Source organism: Piliocolobus tephrosceles, chromosome 7 (assembly GCF_002776525.5).
Source record: "Piliocolobus tephrosceles isolate RC106 chromosome 7, ASM277652v3, whole genome shotgun sequence".
Classification (NCBI taxonomy): domain Eukaryota; kingdom Metazoa; phylum Chordata; class Mammalia; order Primates; family Cercopithecidae; genus Piliocolobus; species Piliocolobus tephrosceles.
This window is the reverse complement of record NC_045440.1, coordinates 47,811,013-47,837,998: the sequence shown is the minus strand read 5'-3', so window position 1 is coordinate 47,837,998 and position 26,986 is coordinate 47,811,013. Positions and strand designations below refer to the sequence as shown.

Below are 26,986 nucleotides of genomic sequence, written 5' to 3'. Positions count from 1 at the left end.
CCTGGCCAATATTTTACATTTTAAATAATTAAGAGTATAACTGGATTATTTCTAACACAAAGAAGGGATAAATGTTTGAGGTGATGAATACTTCAGTCACCCTGACCTGATTATTACACATTATACACCTGTATCAAAATATCTCATGTATCCCATAAATATATGCACCAATGTACCAACAAAAACAAAAATATATCATATATCTGGGCCGAGCACAGTGGCTCACGCCTGTAATCCTAACACTTTGGGAGGCTGAGGCGGGAGGATTGCCTGAGCTCAGGACTTTGAGACCAGCCTGGACAACATGGCAAAACCCTGTCTCTACTAAAAATACAAAGAATTATGCGAGTGTGGTGGTGTGCCCCTGTAGTCTCAGCTACTCAGCAGGCTGAGGCACAAGAATCACTTGAACTCGGGAGTTGGAGGCTGCTGTGAGCCACTGCACTCCAGCCTGGGAGACAAAGTGAGACTCTGTCTGAAATATATATACACACATATATATATATATATATATATATTTGATAAAATTCACTAGTAGCTATCTGGAGGCCAGGCGCAGTGGGTCATGATTGTAATCCCAGCACTTTGGAAGGCCAAGGCAGGCAGATCACTTGAGCCCAGGAGTTCAAGACCAGCCTAGGCAATATGGCAAAACCCTGTGTGTATACAAAAAATACAAAACTAGCCGGGTGTGGTGGTATATCCCTGTAGTTCCAGCTATTCATGAGGCTGAAGTGGGAGGATTGCCTGAGCCCAGGAGGTCAAGGCTGCAGTGAGCCTTGACCACTGCACTCTAGCCTGGATAACAGAGTGTGACCCTGCATCTAAAAAAACAAAACAAAAAAGCCATGTAGGTCTGAGATTTCCTTTACAGAAAGATTTTTAGTTATTAATTCAATTTAATTACTTGTTAGGGATGTATTCGTACATTTTATTTCTTCTTGAGTCAGTTTTGGTAATTTATGACTTTCAATGAATTTGCCCATTTTGCTTAAGTTGCTGAATTTGCTGGCCCAATATTTTTCATAATATTCACTTATAATCTTCTTACAGTTTCTAAGAGGTCAGTGGGTTACATCCACCTCCTTTCATTCTTAAAAAGTTTTGACAAACTTTGATTTTTCCTTTATTTTTGGTTAGCCTAGCTAATGGTTTGTCAACTCCTTTAACTTTGATTGTGAAAATAAATACTGATTTTTCTCCACCATTTTTCTGTTTCCTATTGCCTTCCTTTGTATTACCTTTGGGTTAGTTTTTTTTTTTTCCTAGATTTTAAGGTAGAAAGTTCAGATTACTAACTTAAATCTTTCCTATTTTCAAACATAGGAATTAAAAGATATAAATTTCCCTCTAAGCACTTATTTAGTTGCATCACATTTGGATATGCTTTATTCTTATTTTATTCAGATCAAAATACTATCTGACTTCCTTTGTAATTTCTTATTTGACCCAAGGGCTATTTAGAAATATGTTATTTATTAATTAGTTGATTATTTACAAATATTTTCAGATTCCCAAAATTTCCTTGTGTTGTTGAATTCTAATTTAACTTCACTTTGGACAGAGAACATACTTTGTATGATTTCAACCTTTTTAAATTTATCAAGACTTGTTTTTATGGTCTAATATATAGTTTGTCCTAAAGAATGCTTCAAGTATGCTCAAAGAGAATGTGTTCTGCTGCTGTGCAGAATTCTGTTTTATAGTTGGTTAATTATGGTATCTTTTAAAATACCAGTAGAAAGGAATGAACTATGTTATGGATGAGCATCAAAAACACTACGCTGAACAAAAAAGCCAGGAATAAGAAATCACATATTGTATAATTCCACTTATATAAAATGTCCAGAGAAGGCAGATTTATAAAGACAGAAAGTAGATTAGTGTTTGCGTGGAGCTAGGATCAGCAATGGCAGTCAATTGTAAATGCTCCTATGGGGTTTTACTGGGGAATAAAAATGTTGCATGGTGCTGGTTGCATACTCAATAAAGTTCCTAGAAATGATGGGACTATATACTTACAGTTAGTGAAGTTTATGATCTGTAAAATACAACTCAAGACAAATTTACATGGATATTTACAAATTCAATATAGATAAATGCCTATTTTAAAAATTCATTGGAAGTTTACTATGAGAAGTAACCATGGCATCAAACCCTTACTTCAAAAATCAATAATCAGGGCCAGGTGGGGTGGCTCACATCTGTAATCCCAGCACTTTGGGAGGCCAAGGCAGGCGGATCATTTGAGGTCAGGAGTTTCAGACCAGCCTGGTCAACATGGTGAGACACCGTCTCTACTAAAAATACAAAAATTAGCCATTGTGGTGGGGCATGCCTGTAATCCCAGCTACTTGGGAGGCTGACGCAGGAGAACCACTTGAACCCGGAAGATGGAGGCTGCAGTGAGCCAAGATCACGCACTCCAGCCTGAGTGGCAGAGCCACTCTGTCTCAAGAAAAAAAAAAAAAAAAAAATCAATAATCAATTATGTCCTATTTTTCCCACTATATTTTTGCTAAAATACTAAATTGTATTTTTGGTAATCAAACAATCCCAGTGATGAGACCTTCATTACACTGTAATTCCAGGCTCTAAATTTAGAAGGAATAAAAGAATCAGAAAAATGGCCATTTGCAACTCTTAATGAAATTAAGTGATTCAGGGCAACCATCAAAAATGGAGCTAAACCATGAGGAAAATGCAACGATGCACATGGCTAGTCAATCCTAGCATCACTAAAAGCAGGACCACCAGACATTATACACCTTCTAATGCCATGAATAAGAAGTATAAAGTATCAACTATTAGTCTTGCCAAAATTTCAGCCTGAATCTAACTGTGCTTTTAGACATAACTTTTCATTTACAGAAAACCCAAGGACTGGAGGAAGAAGTTAAATGAAAGTAAAAGAATCAGATATATCCAGAATATAAGACATTGTACAGGCCAAGTGTCCAAGTTTCTCCAACAAAATAAATAATACAGGAAGAGACTGTTTTAAATGCAGACTGAAGAGACACAACAGTGAAATGCCATGTATAAACCTTGTTTGGATATTTCAAATAACTCAACACTATCAGCATGTTTGAGACTACTGAGGAAATCGGACTATGGAATTACTGATAATTTCGTTCAGTTGATAATGGTACTATGGCTATTCAAGAAAACTGCTTTAAGAGACATATACAGAAGGATTTAGAGGTGAAATGACATGGTGTCCGAGATTTGCTTTAAATTACAATAGCAGCAGCAAAAAAGAAAAATGATAAAAGGCCAAGATGAAGCTTGGAAAATGCTGAACTTTGTTCAATCTGGAGCCTTATTTATACTCTTCTTCTAGCTTTGTGTATGTTTGAAAAATATAATAATAAAAGTTTTGTTTTAAAGACAAAAAAATAAAGTTTAGTAGCAAGGATGTAATTGCCACTCAGCTTTTTATGGAACAGAGAAGATAATTTCCCACCAAACTGAAATGCGTATGGTTTCTGAGATCCCAGACCAGAATGACTTACCTTCTGGCAATCCTCTTGAAACTGGATTGAAATAATTCTTCCATGACATGCTGCTGTTCCCGACAAAGAACTTCTGTCATCAATTCCAACAACATAGGGCTTTGAGATAATTCCAATGCATCTAGAAACTAGAAAAAATACATCAACATCATCAAAATTTTGTTGAGTTTTACTAAAAATATGAAAAGTTTCTTATGTAATAACAATATATAACATATAGAAAAATATACTAGAATTTCACAGACTTAACAAATACCAGTATTTCTGTCATTTTTATGGATATTGTGAGTGGCTGGTATATATCAATGTTCACTATACCGAGCCTAGATTCTTTTTAAGTTTTTTTTTTTTTTGAGACGGAGTCTCGCTCAGTCGCCCAGGCTGGAGTGCAGTGGCACGATCTCGGCTCACTGCAAGCTCTGCCTCCCGGGTTCACGCCATTATCCTGCCTCAGTCTCCCGAGTAGCTGGGACTACAGGCGCCCGCCACCACGCCTGGCTAATTTTTTGCAGTTTTAGTAGAGACAGGGTTTCACCATGTTAGCCAGGATGGTCTCGATCTCCTGACCTGGTGATCTGCCCTCCTCGGCCTCCCAAAGTGCTGGGATTACAGGCATGAGCCACTGCGCCCGGCCCCGATTCTTTTTAGGTTTTGCAGATGTTACTCTTCTCTCTATCTCAGGTTCCGAGAGTACATGGAGATGAGCCTTCAACAGGCGCCCCCTCCTTCACCATGCCAGGGACTCTTGCCCTTACTCTGATTCTGGTAATGTGCATCTTTTCCACATCGTCCTCACTACAGAGGGGATATCCCAGGCCACTCCCCCGATGTTCTCATCTTGACTCTCCCCTTTTCCATCTCAGTTTCTGTTCTACTTTCTAGGAGATATCTTAATTTTATCTTCAGAACAGAACAGGTATGTTTTTTAAATTTTGCTTCTGCATATTTAATTTCCAAGGATCATTATCCTATCTCGTGGACACAACACCTTCTTTCATCTCTGAAATTATTCTGTGCAGTTTCCACTGCACTCCAGTCTAGGTGACAGAGCAAGACCCTGTCTCAAAACAGAACAGAACAAAACAAAACAAAAAACACCAATGCATTTCATATCTATGTCCAGACTTGGGTCCCATCCCCAAGATAACTCATGTATACAAAAACATTCCAAAATCTGAAATGCTTTTGGTTCCAAGCATTTCAGATAAGGGATGCTCAAACTATCGTATTAGGGATAATCACAAAATGCTTCTCAAATAATTGCTATTCTATTAAAATTTGGAAATTATTGGTAATATTCTATTTCTTAGCTTCTTTTGGTATTACTACTCATAACTTAAATATACTTTATACTTTCCATTTTATGCATAAAATATTTCACAATTTAAAAATGGGAGAAAAAAACAGATTCTCGTGGATTCACATATACGCCTGTCACTGCTTTCCAAGTGAATAAAATGAATTCTCAGGCTACGCACACATAAATAATATGGGATATGGTGCTGATTTGGTATGTGCTTCCTCTTCTACAAATAATGACCCTAGTAAAAATGTACTGTACAAGCTTTGTGTAGAAAGAACATTCTGAATAACCTATCGGGTGGTTTACAACTTCTCTGATTATGGGTATTTCACTCACTTCTTTTCATCAAGATATGTAACAAGAAAAAAAAAATCAGTGTTCTCATTTTACTTGATATTACTAGAAACCAACCTTTTTCATGCAGTCCACATAATTATTGAACCGCGGAGTTCCTGGGGGAAATTCTCTGGACTGCATGGGGAAGTGAGCAACGATGAGCTGCTCCAGAACACGCCTAAGTTCCTCCAGACTGCCTCCAGTGAGGCTGGTGAAGAACGGAAGAAGAGTGACAGCTTGGCCCTGTGGAACAAGGCACACATAAGAAACTGCACGAGTTATGGCTTATATATCCCACAGAATAAATAAAATTACTGTTTTCTAAAGACATTGCAAATAAAGCACTATGTGGAATCAATGAATCACTTTAGCATAATTTCTAAATTATATTAAAAACCAACCTGAATACAACTCTGTACCTCACCTTTTTTTTTTTTTTTTTGGAGATGCAGTCTCACTCTGTCACCCAGGCTGGAGTGCAGTGGCACAATCTAGGCTTACTGCAACCTCCGCCTCCTGGGTTCAAGTGATTCTCTCTGCCTCAGCCTCCAGAGTAGCTGGGATTACAGGCGCCTGCCACCATGCCCAGCTAACTTTTTTTGTATTTTTCATAGAGACAGGGTTTTGCCATGTTGGCCAGGACGGTCTCAAACTCCTGACCTCAGGAGATTCGCCCGCCTTAGCCTCCCAAAATGTTGGGATTACAGGCATGAGCCACCGTGCCCAACCTATACCTCAGCTTTGACTGTTACCCAGGCTAGTCAGTTGACTCCAACTATGGACACATAAATAAATGGGACATGGTGCTGATTCGATATGTGCTCTCTCTTCTACAAATAATGACCCTAGTAAAAATGTACTGTACAAGCTTTGTGTAAAAAGAACATTTTAAATAACCTAAGGAGTGGTTTACAACTACACATTGCAGAACTATATAAGAACTTCATACTGAGCTTAACAAGAACTAGGAGTTGATTCCTATTCTCTCTTGCATGGCAGATAAATTCCAAGACTGTCTATGGAGAAATGGGAAACTTGATTAATCACACAGCAGAAAATTCCAAAGAATTATCCCCTTTATCCAATAAAAAGGTCCCTTGAATTAAGGTCACTTTTCAATAGTGTTTAAAATCTAATTGTTCTAGGACTTTAAAATTAGTAACCTTAAAATGACAATATTTATTAATTCTTGACCCGAAAAATCACCAAAAATTTTTATATTATTTTTAATAGAAAAATGACTGAGTAATAGTCATTATAGCCAATTTAAATCATATGTATGCAAACACAAATGTTAATTCCTCCAAATATGATAATCTTATACTTTAAAAGAAATGTTCTAGGCCAGGCGTGGTGGCTCACACCTGTAATCCCAGCACTTTGCGAGGCCGAGGCAGGCAGATCACTTGAAGTCAGGAGTCTGAGAACAGCCTGGCCACTATGGTGAAATATACTAAAAATACAAAAATTAGCCAGGCCTGGTGACGCACGCCTGAGATCCCAGGTACTCGGGACGCTGAGGCACGAGAATCACTTGAACTCAAGAGGCAGAGGCTGCAGTGAGCCTTGATTGCGCCACTGCACTTCAGCCTGGGTGACAAAGCGAGACTGTCGCAGAAAAGAAAAGAAGAAAAAGAAAAAGAAAAGAGAGAGAGACAGAAAGAAAGGGATGCAAGGAAGGAGGGAGGGAGGGAGAGAGGGAGGGAGGGTAGAAGGGAGGAAGGAAGGAAGGAAGGAAGGAAGGAAGGAAGCAAGCAAATGTTCTCATGTCTTGGAGAGACACCCTGAACTGAAGCAGGTGCAGGTCAGAAAACATGCCCAGCCTGCTTGGCCTTCCTTGCCTGCTGACGGGGGGGTTGACTACACAGGTGAATAAACATGCCCAAACAGGATGGTTATCGAGACTGGCTAATAAGTACAGGGGGATTACTGTGCTAGTCTCCCTATTTTTGAACACGTTTGAAATTTCCCATAATAAAAAATAAAAAACATCACAAATATGCAAAAATAAAAAATATGAAAATAGAAGAGAATGTAATCCAAAAAAAATAAATATTTCACTGTTTACCTTTAAATGTAGATCCAGTTTTGTGTCAGCAAGTAGACTAACATATGTTGTAAAGACTTCAGGGAATGAACCATGACTTGTATTAAAAGATACAGATGAATCAATCTAAAGGAAGGAAAAGAAAAACAGGACACATTTGTATATTACATCTTTATTTCCTTTGTTTAAATTCCAGAAATGAACTGTAAATTTAATTATGGGCTTCACTAATATTTTCACAATCTTATTGTAAAATATTTTAATACTATCTGTTAAGATAATACATGCAAAGGTACATTAAAAAGATATAGCATAAGAAATAGTAAGTCTAATAAACAATGGAAAAAATTTAAAAAGGTAAATATACGCAACTATCCTGTCAAAATATCTTCTTATTTGTCAAACCAATGAGCTTTTGGAGCAATCTCCATCAAATTTTAAAGACACAAGTTACAGAGTTCAGAAGAACAAACATGACTGCTTTTTAAAGGAATCTCAAAATACCTGTAAAATTTTTGCCAGTAAGGCCAGCACTGCCATTTTAGTTTCGAGAGGGGAATCTTTGGCCCACCAGGAATCACACTTCTTCCAGTGTTGCAGAATTGTAGTCGCAAGTTTCAGTCCTTGGTGTTTCTGGCTTGCTCGCTCCCTGAAGCTCTGGTCTAACATGCCGTTCAAAACGGTACTGACCTAAGACAATTTCGTTGTGAGTGAAGAAAAATTCTTAATTTTGAAAATGACAGAAAACAAAATTTACCTTTATTTCAAAGTTATTCTTGGAAAATAAATAAGCTATTTCTATAATAGATGTTTATCTACTTCAAAACTCCTCGAGTTTGATTGCACTTTAACCATAGTTTTTCCACAGAAAGTACAGGGTGGCCTTAGCTATGTCACCAGGCTCATCCAGCTTCTCTTGGCTTTCCTAGTCTGGGCAGTCTAGGAAACAGGAGTCAGCTCTCTTCTGTCACCATCACCATCACTGTACATGCATGCACACGCACACACAGGTGTACACACACAAGCACATAAATATGCACATATGCACAAATGCACACTTCCTGTCCCACCACCACTGTACATGCATGCACAACCACACACAGATGTACACACATAAGCAAACATGCACCCAAGCGCATACTTCCGGTCCTACCACCATACAGGCACACACTAGCACACACAGGTGTACACACACAAGTGAACATGCACACATGCAAATGCACACTTCCTGTTCAACTACCATCATACGTGCACACCCACATTTCCTGTCTCACCACCACTCCTGCAACAGAGTGACAGGCTCATTTTGATCAGATTAACATTCACTATTCCTGTCATTCTGACTGTGCAAACATTTTTCACAGATGTTCCAAGTAGAAACAATGCTTTTCCCTTTTTGCACATTTTGTACTCCGTGAAGCTAATCTTGTTTGCTTTCATTGCGGTTTTCAATGTGTCTGTCATTAATTCGTTATCAAATTCTCCCAAGTTATGAAATTGCTGCAAGCCCTCTAAGCCTATCAGGTCTATCTGCCCCATCTCTGTGGCAACTCAGCTCCTGATCTGCAATGCTGGTGCTGGGCCATCCACGCCTCTGTGCAGGGCTGACATACTGCATCCAGCACCTTCCCGTCTTGGCTTACTGCGTGATCACTTTCCACCCAGCAACAACGTGATGAGAGTGCACAGGGACCTCTTGGGGATCTGGCATGTCTAAAACATCTGCATTCCACTCTCACATAATGGATAATCCAGCTGGATTCAGAACTCTAGGCTGGAGACTTCTCTTATGAATTGTGGAAGAAATCTGGTTCAAGTCTTGCAGTGTCCACACTGCTGCTGAAAAGACATATGTCATTCAATTTCTAGATCCTTTCACACATAACTGCTTTTTCTGCAGTGGAAACCTGAGAATCTTTTCTTGTAGTGAAACCCCAGGGTTCTGAATTCTCAAGAAATGTGCTCCACGTGGAGCTGTTTCTGTGCACCATGCTGGAAACTCCATGGCCCTCTCCTACCTGGAAACTCAAAGCCTTTGCTTCTGGGCTCCTCTGGAGCTGTGTCCTCAGCAAATGTCTCTCCTGGCCCCTGCCTTCTGGAGCCAAGGCCCTGCTGCTCAACCTCGTGCATGAATCCCTAGTCTCCTCCTCATTTCTCTAGTGTTTTCCGTTTTGTCTTTTCACTCTACTCTCTGTGAAAGTTACTCAAGTTTACCTTCCAAACTCTTTCATTTTTAATTTCTGATGCCTATGCTTAATTCCCGAGACATTTTTTGTTCTCTGATGTTCATTCTCCAAAGCAATTCTTATTTCACAGTTTTGTCTCTCATCTTTCAGTTTTACTTCTCCACCTTACATTCCCATCTCAGTGAACGGGCCTTGCCACAGTTGCCCATGTCCTGTTATGCCCTCTGGCGTCCCTTTCCCCAAGTGCCTGGGCCCCAGGGCTGCCGGCTCACAGGTATTACCCGCCTGGAAGTGCTGTGCAGCATGCAGGGCTCACTGGTGGGGAGGATCACTGTCGCTGACCCAGCTGGCTGTGATGCCTGCATCTTTATTTTCTCTTAGGGCTTGTCAGGATATTCTGGTGCCCTGTCAAGGGCAGACGCTGAACTGTATTCAGAGGGAAAGGGCAGACAGCCTCAAAGTCTAGAATTTAGGTAGGTTTGCACTGAACTTCCCTCTTTTCCTGATGGTATCCATATATTCAGCCATGCCAGAGCCTCCCAGTCTGGAGGTCTCTATCCTCTCAAGGGAGTCACTGCCTCCTGCCTTCTCTTTAAGTGGGATCAGACCTCCAGCAGCAGGGAAAGGAGGCTGCCCTGTAGGGGAAAGCTGGCCTTTGCCTAATCTTCTTTTCTCAGCCTCTGCTCACCCCTGCTCTCATGCCTGCCCTGCTGGGGCTCGGCACTTCCAACTTCCGATGTTGCCACACCTGTCCTTTAGATTTACAACTCTTGTCACTCTTGGAAATCCTTTTCTCCTTTTCTCTGTGTCCTTTGAGACTGTAGTGGTGTTTTTGTTAAATCTCATTCTGTTACTTTAGAGGAATTTAGGGCAGGAATAGAGGTTAAGGTGTATGCTTTTTCTATCATTTCCATCAGAGGTCACAGTTTACGAAATCAGAATGTTAAATCTGAGTGTCATCTACTACGATTTTATTTCTAATTTTAAAGAATACAAATTCCTACTGCAATCTACCACAAAAGATTCCCTTACAGCACACAAGCACTGTTTGCAATAGAAGCTCAACTTACGAAATCATGTACTCTCCCTTAAAATGGTCATACCAACAGTTAGCAGTTTCTGTCCACAGAACAAATTAAATTTCAAAATTCCAGAGGTTTAGCAAACGAAAGTCAACTATATATTAAATACTGATCTCTAGAGAGTCAATGTGAGGGGGAAAGGGGGACACAGCAGGAATGTGCCACAAATGATAACTCAGCATCAAGGCCACAAGAGAGCTCTGAGAACAGCGAGGTCTACCGGGGTGCAGAGACCTGCCTGCAGCTGGTGTGAATGCAAAGTCAGCTCTGGGCCCCAGGATGGGTTTATAAGCTCCAAGGCCACGTCTTGGCAAACATCAATATCCTGAATAGCTGTGCCTTATAATATTTAGGCTTAGAAATTTGCAAAGCATGAGGGAATAGAAAAAACAATCAATGTTTCATCATCCAGTAACACTCATTAGCTATTTATTTTTTTGAGATAGAGTCTCGCTCTATCACCCAGGCTGGAGTGCAGTGGGCGTGATCTCCGCTCACTGCAACCTCCGCCTCTCAGGTTCAAGCAATTCTCCTGCCTCAGCCTCCTGAGTAGCTGGGATTACAGGCGCGTACCACCATGCCTGGCTAATTTTTTGTATTTTTAGTAGAGACAAGGTTTTGCCATGTTTGCCATGCTGGGCTCGAAATCCTGACCTCTGGTGATCCACCCACCTCCACCTCCCAAAGTGCTAGGATTATAGGCATGAGCCACCATACCTGGCCTAACATTCATTAACTATTGATAAGTGGTATGTTTTGGGTTTTTCTGAGTTTGTTAAAAGCAAGAGCTTTTAACCTTCTAGGAAAAAGTCTTGTCATGCTTTAATGAAATATTTCAGGAATATGGCAACCCTTTTATAAGGATTATATAAGAAAATATTGACCAGGCGCGGTGGCTGACGCCTGTAATCTCAGCACTTTGGGAGGCCAAAGCGGGCAGATCACAAAGTCAGTTCAAGACCAGCCTGGCCAACATAGTGAAATCCCGTCTCTATTAAAAATACAAAAAATTAGCTAGACGTGGTGGCAGATGCCTGTAATCCCAGCTACTCAGAAGGCTGAGGCAGGAGAATCGCTTCAATCTGGGACGCAGAGATTGCAGTCAGAAGAGATCGTGCCACTGCACTCCAGCCTGGGCAACCGTGCAAGACTCTGTCTCCAAAAAAAAAAAAAAGTTTACTTAAAAGAAAATTTTATTACCATTTTGGGATTATCCACTGATGACTGCATGAGCTCCAATACAGCAAGATCCAGATTTTTCAATAATTCCATGTTGATAGTTTCTGAGAACAAGCTATAGAAATACTCCCCATGGGAGAAGTGGATGACGCTGCTCTGTAAGCTGCCCAAGGATGGCGTGGACAGCACTGCTGGGTTCAGGAGAAGACTCACGAGGCGTTCACACTGGAAAAAAGAAAGGAGAGGTACCATAACCAGGGCACATCTTTGCATGGCACAGAAAGACCGCTGGCAACTAATTAACTTTGAAATTGGAAAATGACACAACACAGGTCTAAAAAGAGCCTGATATGTGAAGTCTGGATTCAAGCTGAAATTGTATATATTTCAACTAGCCTCCATCTCCTAGGTTTCATTTTGGGAAAGAAATCTTCCTTGACCCATATTTCTTCCAAATGTCCAAAAATCTTGTAGTTGTTTTTTATTTTTATTTTTTGAGACAGGGTCTCACTCTGTTGCCCAGGCTGGAGTGCAGTGGCACGATCTTGGCTCACTGCAAACCTCCACCTCCTAGGTTCAAGCGATTCTCTAGCCTCAGCCTCCCGAGTAGCTTGGATTACAAGGGCGTTCTACCACCCCTGGCTAATTTTTGTATTTTTAGTAGAGACAGCATTTCACCATGTAGTTCAGGCTGGTCTTGAACTCCTGACCTCAAGCAATTCACCCACCTTGGCCTCTCAAAGTGCTAGGATTACAGGCAATAAACCACCCTGCCCAGCCTTGCTGTTTTTTAAAGACAGGGTATCACTCTGTTGCCCAGGCTGGAGTGCAGTGGCATGCTCATGACTCACTACAGCCTTGACTTCCTGGGCTCAAGCGATCTTCCCACCTCAGCCTCCTGAGTAGCTGGGACTACAAGCATGTGCCACCATATCTGGCTAATTAAAAAAAATTTTTTGTAGAAACAGGGTCTCGCTATGCTGCCCAGGCTGGTCTCAAACTCCTGGGCTCAAGCCATCTGCCTACCCCACCATTGTTGCTTTGAGGGTAGAGTCTATTAAGGATGAGTATTTTTAAACAATTTAAATATATAATTGCTTACATTAATTGGACAAAGGGGTGAAAAACGGGTTTCTGCTACAGAAGCAAGGAAGTTGAGATGGAGTGAACACAGAGGGCTGGCTGCAGATTTCAGCTATAGCAGGGACTATTTAAAGTCAGCCCTACATGATTCAAAGAGCCATGAGAATATTTTTTTTGGAGACTCTAGTTCCTCTGGGATTATCCTTCAGAGGCCCTCCCAATCATCCATGTGAAGGACCACCAAGGAGAGAAGAGGCCACATGTCAACACGGCTCAGCTTCATAGTCACAAAACGTTCTCTAGCTAATTCCTTTTGGAAACAAAGTGGGATAGACAAAACCTTAATTTAAAAAGAATGTTGTTCTATTCCGTTTTTTTTTTCTTAAACTATTGAGAAAATAATCTTTCAGAAAGAAAGTTGGCTCATGCAAATCATACAATACTTGTCCAGCTAAAACCTTACTACCCCAATTCCACAGTTTCTAGAGACACCTGCAAGTGACATGTGTATTTCTATTATTAAGGGAGTGCAGCATGAAGAGGTGTTTTTCCTACCAGTCCTCCAAAAGCAAAGGCTAACTCCAGAAGTCCGCTGGCCAGCTGCTTACAACTGAGGTCTAGAGAAGGCAAACACTGTCTCTCATCTCCGGGGGCAATACCTTTATAAACCAGGGAAAGAAGTTCTGTGCCAATAGAATGATGCAGATCTGTGGACTAAAAGAAAGCCAACATTGAAATGCTTAGCAGAAAGATATTTCTTAGAAGAAAACAACTTCACTCCTCTCATTAAATAAAAAGCCCACTTCAGATAGCACTGACAATTACCTTCCTATATTCAAAAAAATTTTAATTCAACTTTGCTTTTGTTGTTCTTGCTGTTTTAAGTCTCACTCTGTCGCCCAGGCTGCAGTGCAGTGGCACAAGCAATTGCTCAAGCTTCCAGGCTCAATCAATCCTCCCACCTCAGCCTCCTGAGTAGCTGGGACTATGGGTCCGTGGCACCCACTCCTGGACAATGTTTTTGTGTGTGTGTTTTTTAATTGTTTGTAGAGATGAATCCCTGCCATGTTGCCTGGGCTGGTCTCAAACTTGTGGCCTCAAGCAATCCTCCTATCTGAGCCTCCCAAAGTGCTGGGATTACAGGTATGAGCCAGTGTGGCTCAACCTTGCTTTCTATGCTAGATTCTTCATTTGTGTTGTCTTGCCACAAAGGTACAACAGCAGTTCCTAAAGGTTTTCAGAAAGCTGCCCTGGAAATATCTGAATGTCCTTTATTTTACTTTCATTTTATATTTATAAATTTTTACATTTGCTTTCACACTTATATTGATATATAATAGATATAAAGATAGATAATATCTACATGTCTAGGGCAAGTATTTCTATAATTCCCATTTCAGCATGCTCAATACATAAAGGACTTTTAAGAATATAAATAAATATACTAATTACCATACTAAAGCTAAAATAAATGTAAAAACAAATAGGTTATAGTTACCTGAGATGGTAATATACTATGCAGAAGCCCAGCTCTGTGAAGCTGTTTACAGGCAGACACAACAGCAGCCAGCCTGCTCCTGTCCATTTGCGCGTCAGGGCCATACAAGTTGACGGCACAAAGCTCCTCAATGCTGGCCATGCGAGAAAAACGGTAAATTAGGTGAGCTCTAATCTCATTAAATTATTAAGATACACTGAAAAAAATGTTTGCACTGTTATGAAAGCAGAGGCAACACCTAACAGGATCCATATGCACTAAGCTAGCATGGAGATCAAACACGGTGCTAACCACATCTGAAGTCTGCTTAAGTTTGGTGCAGGGAAGGCACTGGTTATATGTGATTTCTAAGCAACTACTGAGGTCACTGGCAGCAAACATCCCACTAATATGAACCTTCCCTGAGGAAGCAGGAGCAGCTGCAGGAGCACAGCAACATATGAGGGCCTGAAATTCCAGGACAACACGTTCCCGACTGTGACCTAAGTACCCACCTCTGTGCTGTTATTTTCTCTCTCAGATGGGTCTCCAGGATATCTTTGTATGGGGACATCTTTAGTGCTTTCATCAGGTTCACACAAACATCAGGAAGATGAGCCATAACCTGGACGTCTCCGATGTTGAAACCTATGCTTGCAGGCTCACACAGCGTCTGCACCAGGACTTTCATCAAGTGTGTATTACACAAATCCTTCTTCAGGAGCTATAACAGATGGTTTGATAAAAACACTTCATCAGCCAGCATTTCTATTTTCACCAGAGTGTAGGGCCCACGAGATTGGGAACTTCTGCCTGACTAAGAGAGAGGTGGATAGAGTTTCTCCGTAAAACAAGGGCAGCGTAAACACATGAGGTTTGTGGGCTAGAGGGTCTCTGCTGCAACTCCTTACGCGTCTGATAAGAAAGCAGCACAGACAACAGGTAGAGAGAGGCGCACAGCCATGCTCCTATATAGCTTTATCTACGGAGCAGGCAGCAAGTGGGGTTGTATCCATGGACAGGGTTTCCCAGCCCCTGACTCAGGACACTGCTGCATCCCAGGGCCTAGTGTGCCATAGGTACCTGGCAGAGATTCCCTGAATGAACTGACTGGAGTTTGTTTACACAATAAGCCTCATGGATATATCTATAAATATTTGCTAGTATGTGTTTCCTAAGGTAAATGTTTGATCACAGCATAAAATACAACATCCAATAAAACAATTAGAAAAAACTATTTTGTATTTTATTCACACAATGAAACTCTGAAGGACATGCAAAGTTTCATGATTTTCAATAGATGGTTCACCATGACTGTAGTTATTAACGATGCATTGTAATTTTGCAAATTGCTAAGAAAATAGATTTAAAAGTTCTCATCACAAAAAATGTTACATATGTGAGGTAACAGATACATTAATTAGCTTGATTTAGCCATTCCACAAGGCAAACCATATCAAAACATCATGCTGTATAACATAAATACAGTTTTTGTCAACTAAAACAAATTGACAAATTTATTTTGACAGATAACTCTTCTGAGAATGCAAAGTTTTACAAAAGCCAAAACCTGGCCTTCTCTTCCTGGTTCTTTCCGAAGTCAGGAAAAGCTGGGTTGAGAGGACGAAAAATAATAATAATAATAATTTTTTAAGCCAAAATCCCTTCTAATAGAAACCTTTGCAACAGTTTTCTAGTAAAAAAAACTGACCTCAAATTAACAGAGCATCCTACCTTCCATCCTTCTGGGGAGGTGTTCAGCAGAGTCGTGGTGAACTCCATAATCCGGACTACAACGGTGCATTTGCTGTAGTTGTACCTTTCTCCCTCTTGGGGGCTTGGTCTGTCACCTGCTGCCCCAGTGCCAAAGCACTTTTCTGCTGCTATAATGTCATGCATGGCAATGCTTTCTAAAAAGAAAGCCACTGCTTTCAAAAGTGAAGACTGGGCTTCAGTACCTAGAAGCAATTATAATAAAATATTAATATATGCTTCCTTTCAACTCCACTAAGATTAATATAAAATTGTTTCTCTAAGTATAGGTATGACATACGTTCAGCAAAAATTCAAAATTTTTCAAAAGAAACAAACAGCTTAATAATAGCTGAATAAAGTGGCAGTTATTGCTTCTCATATCAAAAGGACACACTGATGGAAGGTCAGGTCTTTATTCTCAAACATTACATGTGAGAAGATAAATTAATATGATCATTTTAAAGGGCAATTTGGCAATTCATACCAAGTTTTAAAAAATATGCATGCCAATTTCTATCAAATGTTTAAAAACTCATTATGCTTTGATCCAGCACTGAAATTTTAACCTAATGAAATGACTGCAGAATTGTAGAGGTGTGGTTGTAAGAATGTTCTTTTTAGCATTGTTATTAATAATGAATGCTATTAATAATGAAAAAGTAAAAAATCCTGTCCTTCAAAGGACAGAAACAAATTATGGAGCAGTCTTCAAGCAGGTGTGGACGGGCACCAGTCATCTTATGGAATCAACTTTCAGATCCACCCTCAAAAGGGCTTTGTCATAAAACTCATTTGTCTGAAAACACCCTGGAGCTGGTTCTCCTTTCCCTTCTCAGCCTGTTCATCACGACTCTCCTGCTTAATGAAAGACAGATCCACCCTCACCTCTCTCCAGTCTAACTATAGTTTATTACTCTAAGGTGCATAGCCCTTCAGAGCACCAAGGGACAATTTAAAATACTTGTATACTGTTGAAAGAGTAAAGGCAATGATTGAGTAAGAAAGTCTTTTTGTAAGTCTCACAGTTTCTAATTCTTTGTTTCCAACATAATTTAAGGAAAGTCAATCAAACTGTCAACTGACCTCATTAAAAATAATTTTGATAACATGCATTTTGATGTATTCCAAGAACTGAGATAACTTACATTAAGAATTACTCTCAGCCAGGCGCCATGGCTTCCAGCACTTTGGGAGGCCAAGGTGGGCAGATCACAAGGTCAGGAGATCAAGACCATCCTGACTAACACAGTGAAACCCCGTCTGTACTAAAAATACAAAAAATTAGCTGGGCGCAGTGGTGGGCGCCTGTAGTCCCAGCTACTTGGGAGGCTGAGGCAGGAGAATGGCATGATCCCAGGATGCGGAGCTTGCAGTGAACCGAGATCGTGCCATTGCACTCCAGCCTGGGCGATAGAGACTCCGTTTCCAAAAAAAAAAAAAAGAATTATTCTCAAAAACCAGATATCCTTGAATCCAACAGAATATTGAATTGTAAGACACACTGCAACCATGGATCTGTTAAATATGGGAAAATGTACATTTTAGAATAAATCAAATATGGCACTTATTTATGTGAACAAGTTTGTTTTGTTTCATTTTCTGAGACAGAGTCACTGGAGTGCACTGGTGCGATCTCAGCTCACTGCAACCTCCGCCTCCGGGGTTCAAACGATTCTTGTGCCTCAGCCTCCTGAGTAGCTGGGATTAACAGGGACCTGCCACCACGCCTGGCTAATTTTTGTATTTTTAGTAGATATGGGGTTTCTCCATGTTGGCCAGACTGGTTTCAAACTCCTGACCTCAGGTGATGTGTCTGCCTCAGCCTCCCAAAGTGCTGGGATTACAGGTGTCAGTCACTGCGACCAGCCATGAACAAGTTATTTTAATACTAAAATCTATACATACAAAAATAGAATTCCAACCACATAATTTTACAGTTTATATGTAACAATTATCAAAATTTTTATATTTGTTGTGGCAGTGAAAAATGTAATGTGCACTAATAATAAACATAATCATAACACAGAAGAAAAATTTTTTTTGAGACAGGGTCTCACTCTATTGCCCAGGCCAGAGTACAGTGGCACAATCATGGTTCACTATAGCCTCAACCTTCCAGGCTCAAGCGATCCTCCCACCTCAGACTCCCTAGCAGCTGGGATCACAGGTGTGCATCACCACGCCTGACTAACTTTTGTATTTTTTGTAGAGATAGTGTCTCGCCGTGTTGCCCAGGCTGGTCTCAAACTCCTGGGCTCAAGTGATCCTCCTGCCTTGGCTTCCCAAAGTCCTGGGATTACGGGAGAGAGCCACTGCGCCCAGCCAAGGAATCTTTAAACATATACACCTTTTCATTAAAAAGACATAGATAGGGACATAGTAAAATCTTAAGCAAAAAAACTTAATACTTTCGGATAAAATCATTTGAAGGGTATGAAATGATAATATGAATTCAGGGACTCTGCAAAATTTCTAATAAAGCAGCTATATTTTAAAGCCAATGATGCTGTATATAAAACTGCTACAGTATTTATTGTTCACGGAATACATTTTTTTAAAGTAATACTAACAGTTTTGTGTATTTAAAATGTCAACATTTACAACACACCAGAAAGTGTAACTTTTTCAATTATATAAAACTATGAGAAAAACTGTATTTGTCAACTTTGAAGTGTGAAGGAAGGAACCCTCGCGGTGAGGTGACATGAAAGCATGGGCAAGGCGGCCGCACAGCACCTATTGTCATGTCGCTGGGATTCTGACCTGGCAGAGCCACTGCAAAGGGTGACCCTGGCAGCATGACATATACCAGCAAGAGGCAAGGGTGACCTACCCAAGACCTGGAGCGCTCCCACAATTCTCTCGCCAATGAAAGTGTTGTAGCACTCCAGCGCAGCTAGGAGCAGGTCCAGCCAGCACAGCGTGGTCTGCAGGCTAAATGGCCCCCGCAGGTGCAAGAGGGTGGGCTGGGCCAGGATGCCCAAGGGCTGGTCACAACCGCCCCCCTCAAAGGTGTTGATGATAAAAGAGATACCTTCTTCCTTGAGAACATCTTTCAGCCACAAATTAGGGGATCTGTTGCCTTTAAAAAGAAACAAAATTAAAATACACACACATACCTACATGTCTTTAATCTAATCTTTATACCTAAAATTTCAAAATGATATGGGACAATCTTTTTTCATTTTACTATGCATTCAATTTGTTTCACTGTAATAACTTCCAAGAATGTATTTCCAACACAGCCATTCTCTTCAGGTTCCTTAAACATTATAAAAACAGTTGGACACCATTTGGAGTAGCTGCATACTAATACTCTTTCCCCTGCCTTTTTATTTAAAAATCATTACTCCTTTTAAGTCACAAAATAGCATTTGCAAATGAGAACAATAATATCTACCTCTTGGACAGTTACAAAGATTAGCAGAATTAAAGTAGCTAATATTTGAACATGTGCTTAGAATAACATCTACCACACATAAGTGCAGCGTTTGTTAAATAAGAGAATCCGAGAAGCTGTTTTTTCCAAGAAATTTTCTTTTAAATATTAAACTTCTTCTAAATTAAAAAGACAAATACATAAAACTGCATTTTGTATGCTCTGAAATCAGTAGCATCGAAAATGTCAAATCATTCTGACTCTAAGAAGAATTCAAATCTCTGATGTATTAAAAAGAGAACATTTGGCCGGGCACGGTGGCTCAAGCCTGTAATCCCAGCACTTTGGGAGGCCGAGACGGGCGGATCTCGAGGTCAGGAGATCGAGACCACACGGTGAAACCCCATCTCTACTAAAAAAAAGAATACAAAAAACTAGCCGGGCGAGGTGGCGGGCACCTGTAGTCCCAGCTACTCGGGAGGCTGAGGCAGGAGAATGGTGTGAACCCAGGACGCGGAGATTGCAGTGAGCTGAGATCCGGCACCTGCACTCCAGCCTGGGCGACAGAGCCAAACTCCGCCTCAAAAAAAAAAAAAAAAAGAAGAACATGCGGCTGGGGGTGGTGGCTCAGATCTGTAATCCCAGCACTTTGGGAGGCTGAGATGGGCGGATCACTTGAGGTCAAGAGTGCGTGACCAGCCTGGCCAACATGGCGAAACCCCATCTCTACTAAAAATACAAAAATCAGCCCGGCATGGTGGTGCATGCTTGTGGTCCCAGCTACTCAGGAGGCTGAGGCAGGAGAATTGCTTAAACGAGGGGGAGGTTGCAGTCAGCCAGTATCACGCCACTGCACTCCATCCTCAGCTACAGAGTGAGACTCGGTCTCAAAAAAAAAAAGAGAGAGAACATTTTGTATATTAAGAGGAGGAATAATCTGTAATGTTCTGTTACTTTCACTAAGAGGAGACAAAGAAATCTGTAATAATGAGCAAAAAGTAAATAGTAAGACATTTAAATTTTACCTCAAGAGCGACAGAAGGAAAATGATAGAAAGAAAGGACACAGAAAGGCAGATCGAGAGAGAGCAGCCAAGGGAACATCACAAGTAGAGAGAGAAGCTGAAGACGCAGACAAGCACGCTTGGGGTTGGGGAGCCTGCCCAGCCCTACTTCTTCCTTTGTCTCCACTGAAGACCTGCTGTTTCTGGGCCTGGGCCACACTGAGTCTCAGTATTCAGAAGCCACCAGGAGCTGTCTCTCTTGGACACACGTCAGAGGGACAACCCTGCACCTGTCGTCAAGTCCTACTGATCTGGGTGTTCATGTACCCAGGACTGCTGCTACATAGCGAGCTAACGAGACACCTGACACAGAAGCTTAAAAACCACTAAAGGAAGCTAGATGCAATGGCTCACACCTGTAATCCCAGCACTTTGGGAAGCCAAGGCAGGAAGACTGCTTGGGGTCAGGATTCAAGACTAGCCTGGGCAACATATTAATACCAAGACCCTATCTCTATAAAAAAAACTTTAAAATTAGCCAGGCCTGGTAGCCACGCCTGTGTTCCCAGCTGCTCAAGAGGCTGAGGCAGGAGGATCACTTAAGCTCAGTTTATGGCTGCAATGAACTATAATCATGTCACTGCAACCTAGCCTGGGCAACAGAGTGAGACCCTGTCTCTTAAAAACAAACAGGTGCTGCACACCTGCAGTACCAGCTACTAAGGAGCTTGAGACAGGACGACCACATGAGCCTAGGAGTTTGTGTCCAGCCTGGACAACATAGTGAGACTTTGTCTCTAAAACTGAAAAGCAAAAAAATAAAAGAAAACAAAAATACCCACTGGGGGATAAAATACCAAAGGAGAAAGGTGGTTACACCCTGGAAGGCCACAGAAGAGATAAATCAAGGAAGGCTCCTTAATATTATACAAATTACCTGTTGGAAGAAGGGCAAGGCTCACCTACTACCTAGAAGCCTTTGTCCAACAAAATCAATTCTGAGAGGTGGAACTCTATTCAGTTCAGAATACATGAGGTCCGTATCATAGGCAACTTAGAAGAGAATAGCACTAGAAATGCCTGTGGTCAATACAGCTGAGGACACAAGAAATCCCATGCACTACCAGAGTCACAGTCTCAATGTGAGATAGTGGTCTGCCCATAAGCAGCTCTATCAACATACTATCATGGTCTCAGTTTCTACTAAATATAGGAGAAATGCCTCCCACTGCCCTCCAGCCCTTCCCCAGCCACTGGTCTACTCTTCAATGAGAAATTTCACAAGGTTGCTGTGAGAATGACTTAACATAAAAAAAAAACAACAACAAAAAACTGTTAGCTAAACACATTAAGCAAATTGAAAATGCTAGGCCAGGCGTGGTGGCTCATGCCTGTAATCCCAGCACTTTGGGAGGCAGAGGCTGGCAGATTACAAGGTCAGGTGTTTGAGATCAGACTGGCCAACACAGTGAAACCCCGTCTCTACTAAAAATACAAAAATTAGCCTGGCGTGGTAGCACACGCCTGTAATCCCAGCTACTCAGGAGGCTGAAGCAGGAGAATTGCTTGAACCCAGGACGCAGAGGTTGTAGTGAGCCAAGATGGTGCCACTGCATTCTAGCCTGGGCGACAGAGCAAGACTCTGTCTCAGGGGGAAAAAAATTTTTTTTAAATGCTGATGTTTTTTAAACAATTATCTAAATTAAAACACAGATACACATTTCTATTATGTATGTAAAATGATATAGTACAGTAAATTTACACTATTATTTATATAGCATATATATGTGCTATATATATATGAACTCAATTATAGTATGTATTTAAACATACTCTATAGTATATAATACGTAGTATATAACATTCTAATATGTCCTATAGTATAACAAAAATTAGAGTCCTTCTAAGTTTTAGAAGCCCGGAAATACAGAAAGTAACTTTTTTCCTCTTGTTCCATGAAGAAAAAGCCCAGAGAGAACTCACTCCAACTTTTGCCAAGGAACTAGCGCACCCATCTCACCTGAGGCGCCACACGTGGCACGGGACTGTGACAGCCCACAATGGGGGAAGGCAGGACCTGATCTGTCCTGAGCACAGCTTCCCCACTCCCAAACTATCAAACCTGGGTATGGACTTAATGGACAAAACTGAACAACACATTTATTCCTGAGAAATTATTTCAGTCCATAAGCAGTTTAATGGTTTAGCAATTACTGAAAAGCACAGGTTCACTGCTTTCCTTTAACATCATAATGATTTGAGATTATTCAGACTTAATATGCTGGCAATTTCTTATTAATCACATGCTGAAATAGAACTGCATTAACTCATCAACTGTTAACATTCTGAATCTTAATTGAATATCATGTTAACTGCAATGATCACCCAATTACTCAATTCTTCTTTGCTTCTTTTAAATGGGATAATAAAGCAAACTGTAGTAAAATTAAAGATATACAGATTACCATACCTGGCAATAAAGGAACGAATTTATAAAAGAGTTCAATGGATTTGTGTCGACATTCTGTCTGGGGCCTCCCACAATGAGCTAAAAGCCACTTGACCAGATCCAGTAAACACAATGACGTGGAAGGTGGAAATCCTCTGCACAGAGACAGCATACTGTCATTAGTCCCTCTCCAACATGCAACATTCAGCTACCAAGGCTCTAGAAATCATAAACTCATCTTTATCACACAGATACATGTAGAAACCTCACTAAAAGGCATTCAACTTATTTTTAATTTATTATAATTAGAGTGCAATCAAAATAACATAGGTGAAAGGGGTCCTAAATGCTGCTCATGTTCATTTTTTCATGTGGGGAAAAATTAAAAAGTTCTCCTTAAAAGAACAGCACTAAGTATTTTCACGTTTCCTTTGCAACGTACCTTGTAAAGCAGTGCTTCTCAAAGTGTGGTCCCTGGACAGCTGTTCCAACATTACCTGTGTACTTGTTACAAATGCAAATGATCTGGCCCTAACCCAAGTGTACACAGAAATTAAGGGTGGGGCCAGCCCAGCGATCTGTGTTTTAACTGGATCTCCAGGCAATTCTAATGCATGCTCAAGTTAGGACCAACGAATTAAACCGATATCGTAAGTTAACAGTAGAATCTGGAAGAATCAACTTTAAAACAACAGAGAAAATATTAATATAGTTCACACACAGAACTGTGCTTCTCCAGAGTGGCGGTCACTACCATGGACAATAGACGTCCCCAGACACCCTGCAGAGATCTGGAGGGGCTCATGGAGGGCACTCACCCTATCGAAGAAAGCAACACCGCTGGGATGGAATAAGGGCAAAAACTGGAAACCACTGGCCAACACCCCAGCCTTGGCTCTAAGCAGTTTCATTTCCTAATTTTATAATTCCATGTCTGTCAAGATGTTACTATTTGAACATTCAGTTCATACACTTCAAAATTTACTGAATAATGGTTCATGCATATTCTAGCCAAATCATCCACATCAAAACATATTCAAAATTAGTGCATATTAAATAAAACATCCATTATAAAACTAATTTTCAATTTGTATCTACTATCTCAACCCAGATCAAATACCTTACACTTTATCCCTTAAATCAAGTATTTTCAAAAACAAAGCTTTTTAATGTTTTTTGAAAACGAACTCTTCATACTTCCACACATTCCTTGTTTAGGAAGTAATTCCTTACACTGCCACAGATCCATCCCAGGTTGTCCTTTATTAGGTAAGAATTAGTTTTATGTTGTGGGAAAAGATGGAAAAGGAAGCAAGATCACCTACCGTGGCAAACGTCGTTTCTTTGCTTTGTTTAAAGAAACATGCTTCTTTTCAATGATGCGGCATAGGTGATCAATGGCATCACAACACTGTTGAATTGTACCTGTTCTCAAGTACAAAGGCATATTTCCAAAGAAGGCATATATAGCTGATTATTAAATTTGTATTGTAAATTTGTTGGCCTAATTTTTAACTGAAAAGGTAATTTCACTATAGATTTAATGTTTTCATCCCTAAGAACAATAAATTTAGATAAATGGTTCACATTGCATATTCAAAAATGAACACAAAACCCGTATTTAAGACTGCAGGATAGCATGGTATTCACACACACACACAGAGCAATGCCACACCTAACTAGAAACTGTACCACCACTACCTCGGCCACCCAAAGCACAGCTTCTCCTAATGGACCTGAAATGGAAGAGACCTTGCAGGTATTACAAAACCCACATACCAGGCCAGAGCCTGTGGACTTCAATTTGTGGCTATTTTAAAGGGGTATAAGTCCCTTGACCTCCCTTCCTATGCAGGATAAACTATAGCATCGTTTAGTAATACAGCCTCTGGAGAAGGACAACGGAGGTAAGATGGTGAAGTCACCCATAGAAGTCTGGAATTATTTAGGAAAGGAGCCTTATACATCTTATTTTGACCTGTGTCACCAAGAAAAAGTTTTTTTCTATGTTTTTTTAAATATGTCAGTGATCACAAAAAAAGTTTCACTTGTTGAAAAAATTCACCTATATGGAAAATCAAGATAAACAAAGCAAATTTCAGCTATTTGATAATGAAGACTAAATTTTAAACATTTTTGCTCACAGCAGACTATCAACATAAAGGATAACAGAGCTCAGTTTGTCTTCTTAAAAAATAAAGTCGCCGGGGGCAGTGGCTCACGCCTGTAATCCCAGCATTTTGGGAGGCTGAGGCAGGTGGATCACATAAGGTCAGGAGTTATAGACCAGCCAGGCTAACATGGAGAAACATCTCTACTAAAAATACAAAAATTAGCCAGGCGTGGTGGCAGGCCCTTGTAATCTCAGCTACTTAGGAGGCTGAGGCAGGAGAATCACTTGAACCCAGGAAGTGGAGGTTGCAGTGAGCTGAGATCGCACCATTGCACTCCGGTCTGGGGGACAGGAGCAAAACCCCATCACAAAAAATAAACAAATAAAATAAAATAAAATAAAATAAAATAAAATAAAATAAAATAAAATAAAAAGTCAAGACTTGTATCAGTGATAGAGTCCTGCCATAGCTGTGTGGCCCTCTCAGTCACTGACATGCCTGGGCCTCTGCGCCCCAACTACATCACGTGCTAGGACCAACGGGGAGTTAAGAAGTCTTCTAGCTCAACAACTCTATGTAGTTCCTAAAAGCTTCTTGCATAGAATTTAATTATAATCATTTATTACTCTCTTAGCTATTTCAGCCTACTTCTGACTTGGTATCTTTATAATATTCCTTCATCATGGACGAAACAGCTTTATCACAGTCCCGTAATGAGACCCACTTTCTACTTTCTAAATGATCACGAGTTGAGTGCAGAAGCACTGACCACATCTCAGTGGTTATCACATCCAGCTTCTTCAGCACCATATCTGCATTTTCATGTTCTGTCATCACATCATAGCATCATAGTGTCTGACTGGCTTCGTTGTCTCCCCTGCCCTGGGCAGAATCTGCAACCAACCAGGGTCAAGCTCAATGGCCACCAGGAGTATATGGTGAGTCAAAGAGAATGAGGGCACGAAAAAATCATTAACAAGCTGGATTTGAGGCACTAAAGGGGCTTATCTTCTCTTCACATTTGATTTGCAGAACTCTTGGGAAAAAAAAAAAAAAGCCTTATAAGAGAATCACACGAGTCTTAACTCCTCATTGGAGGAAACTTTTCAGACCTGTAAGGCAGACAGAACACTGAAGCGAAATGTACCTAAGGACTTCTCATCTGCATGTGCTAAGGCCAGACTCTCCATGTATATCACCAAGGCTTCAAACACAAACTGCTCCACCAGAGACTCTTCTTCCCTGTAAAATAAAGAATAGGAAACCTAGCCTAAGAAAACAATAAAGCCGAAAGGACAAAGAAAAGGAATGGAATTAAAGATGGCACACATTACTTAAATTTGATTTTTTTTTTTTTTAAAGCCTCAGCTGCGTGTGGTGGTGCATGCCTATAAAGATCACTTGAGCCCTGGAGTTCGAGACCAGCCTGGGCAACAAAGTGACACCCTATCTCTACAAAAAATAAAAAAAAATTAGTTGGGCGCAGTGGTGCACACCTGTGGTCCCAGCTACTGGGGAGGCTGAGGCAGGAGGACCATTTGAGCTCACGAGGTTGAGGCTGCAGTGAGTCATGATCCTGCCACCGTACTCCAGCCTAAGCAACAGAGCAAGACCCTGTCTCAGACAAAAAAGAATAAAAGGGCTCAGTATTTTAAAACATGAAACAGGTGCATGGCTCACACCTGCAATCCCAGAATTTTGGGAGGCTGAGGCAGGGATCACCTGAGGTCAGGAGTTCAAGACTAGCCTGACTAACATGGTGAAACCCCGTCTCAACTAAAAATACAAAAATTAACCAGGCGTAGTGGTGGGCGCCTGTAATCCCAGCTACTCAGAAGACTGAGGCAGGCAAATCGCTTGAACCCAGGAAGCAGAGGTTGCAGTAAGCCGAGATCACGCCATTGCACTCCAGCCTGGGTGACAGAGCAAGACTCCGTCTCCAAAAACAAAAGAACAACAACAACAAAAAAGAAAAACCATGAAACAACCTAAAATACTTCTCAAAGATACTTCCTCAAGAAAAAGCTACATGAACCAAAGAGGCAACACACGCTCTGTTTCCACACCAGTGCCTCTGT

The 26,986-nt window shown here is 40.8% G+C and overlaps 1 protein-coding gene across 1 annotated transcript in view; it reads right to left on the bottom strand.

Moving 5' to 3' along the window:
• PRKDC (protein kinase, DNA-activated, catalytic subunit) overlaps positions 1-26,986 on the bottom strand; it is a 178,103-nt gene that overhangs the window by 99,797 nt on the left and 51,320 nt on the right. The window contains exons 27-39 of the mRNA XM_026456198.1: positions 26,056-26,150; positions 24,120-24,219; positions 22,816-22,949; positions 18,797-19,045; positions 15,943-16,166; positions 14,724-14,932; positions 14,230-14,362; positions 13,287-13,445; positions 11,670-11,873; positions 7,706-7,891; positions 7,223-7,327; positions 5,230-5,397; positions 3,516-3,643 (exon numbers count right to left, since the gene is read on the bottom strand). Coding sequence (XP_026311983.1) covers positions 3,516-3,643; positions 5,230-5,397; positions 7,223-7,327; positions 7,706-7,891; positions 11,670-11,873; positions 13,287-13,445; positions 14,230-14,362; positions 14,724-14,932; positions 15,943-16,166; positions 18,797-19,045; positions 22,816-22,949; positions 24,120-24,219; positions 26,056-26,150 — 2,094 coding nt within the window. The remainder of the gene's footprint in view (positions 1-3,515; positions 3,644-5,229; positions 5,398-7,222; positions 7,328-7,705; positions 7,892-11,669; positions 11,874-13,286; positions 13,446-14,229; positions 14,363-14,723; positions 14,933-15,942; positions 16,167-18,796; positions 19,046-22,815; positions 22,950-24,119; positions 24,220-26,055; positions 26,151-26,986) is intronic.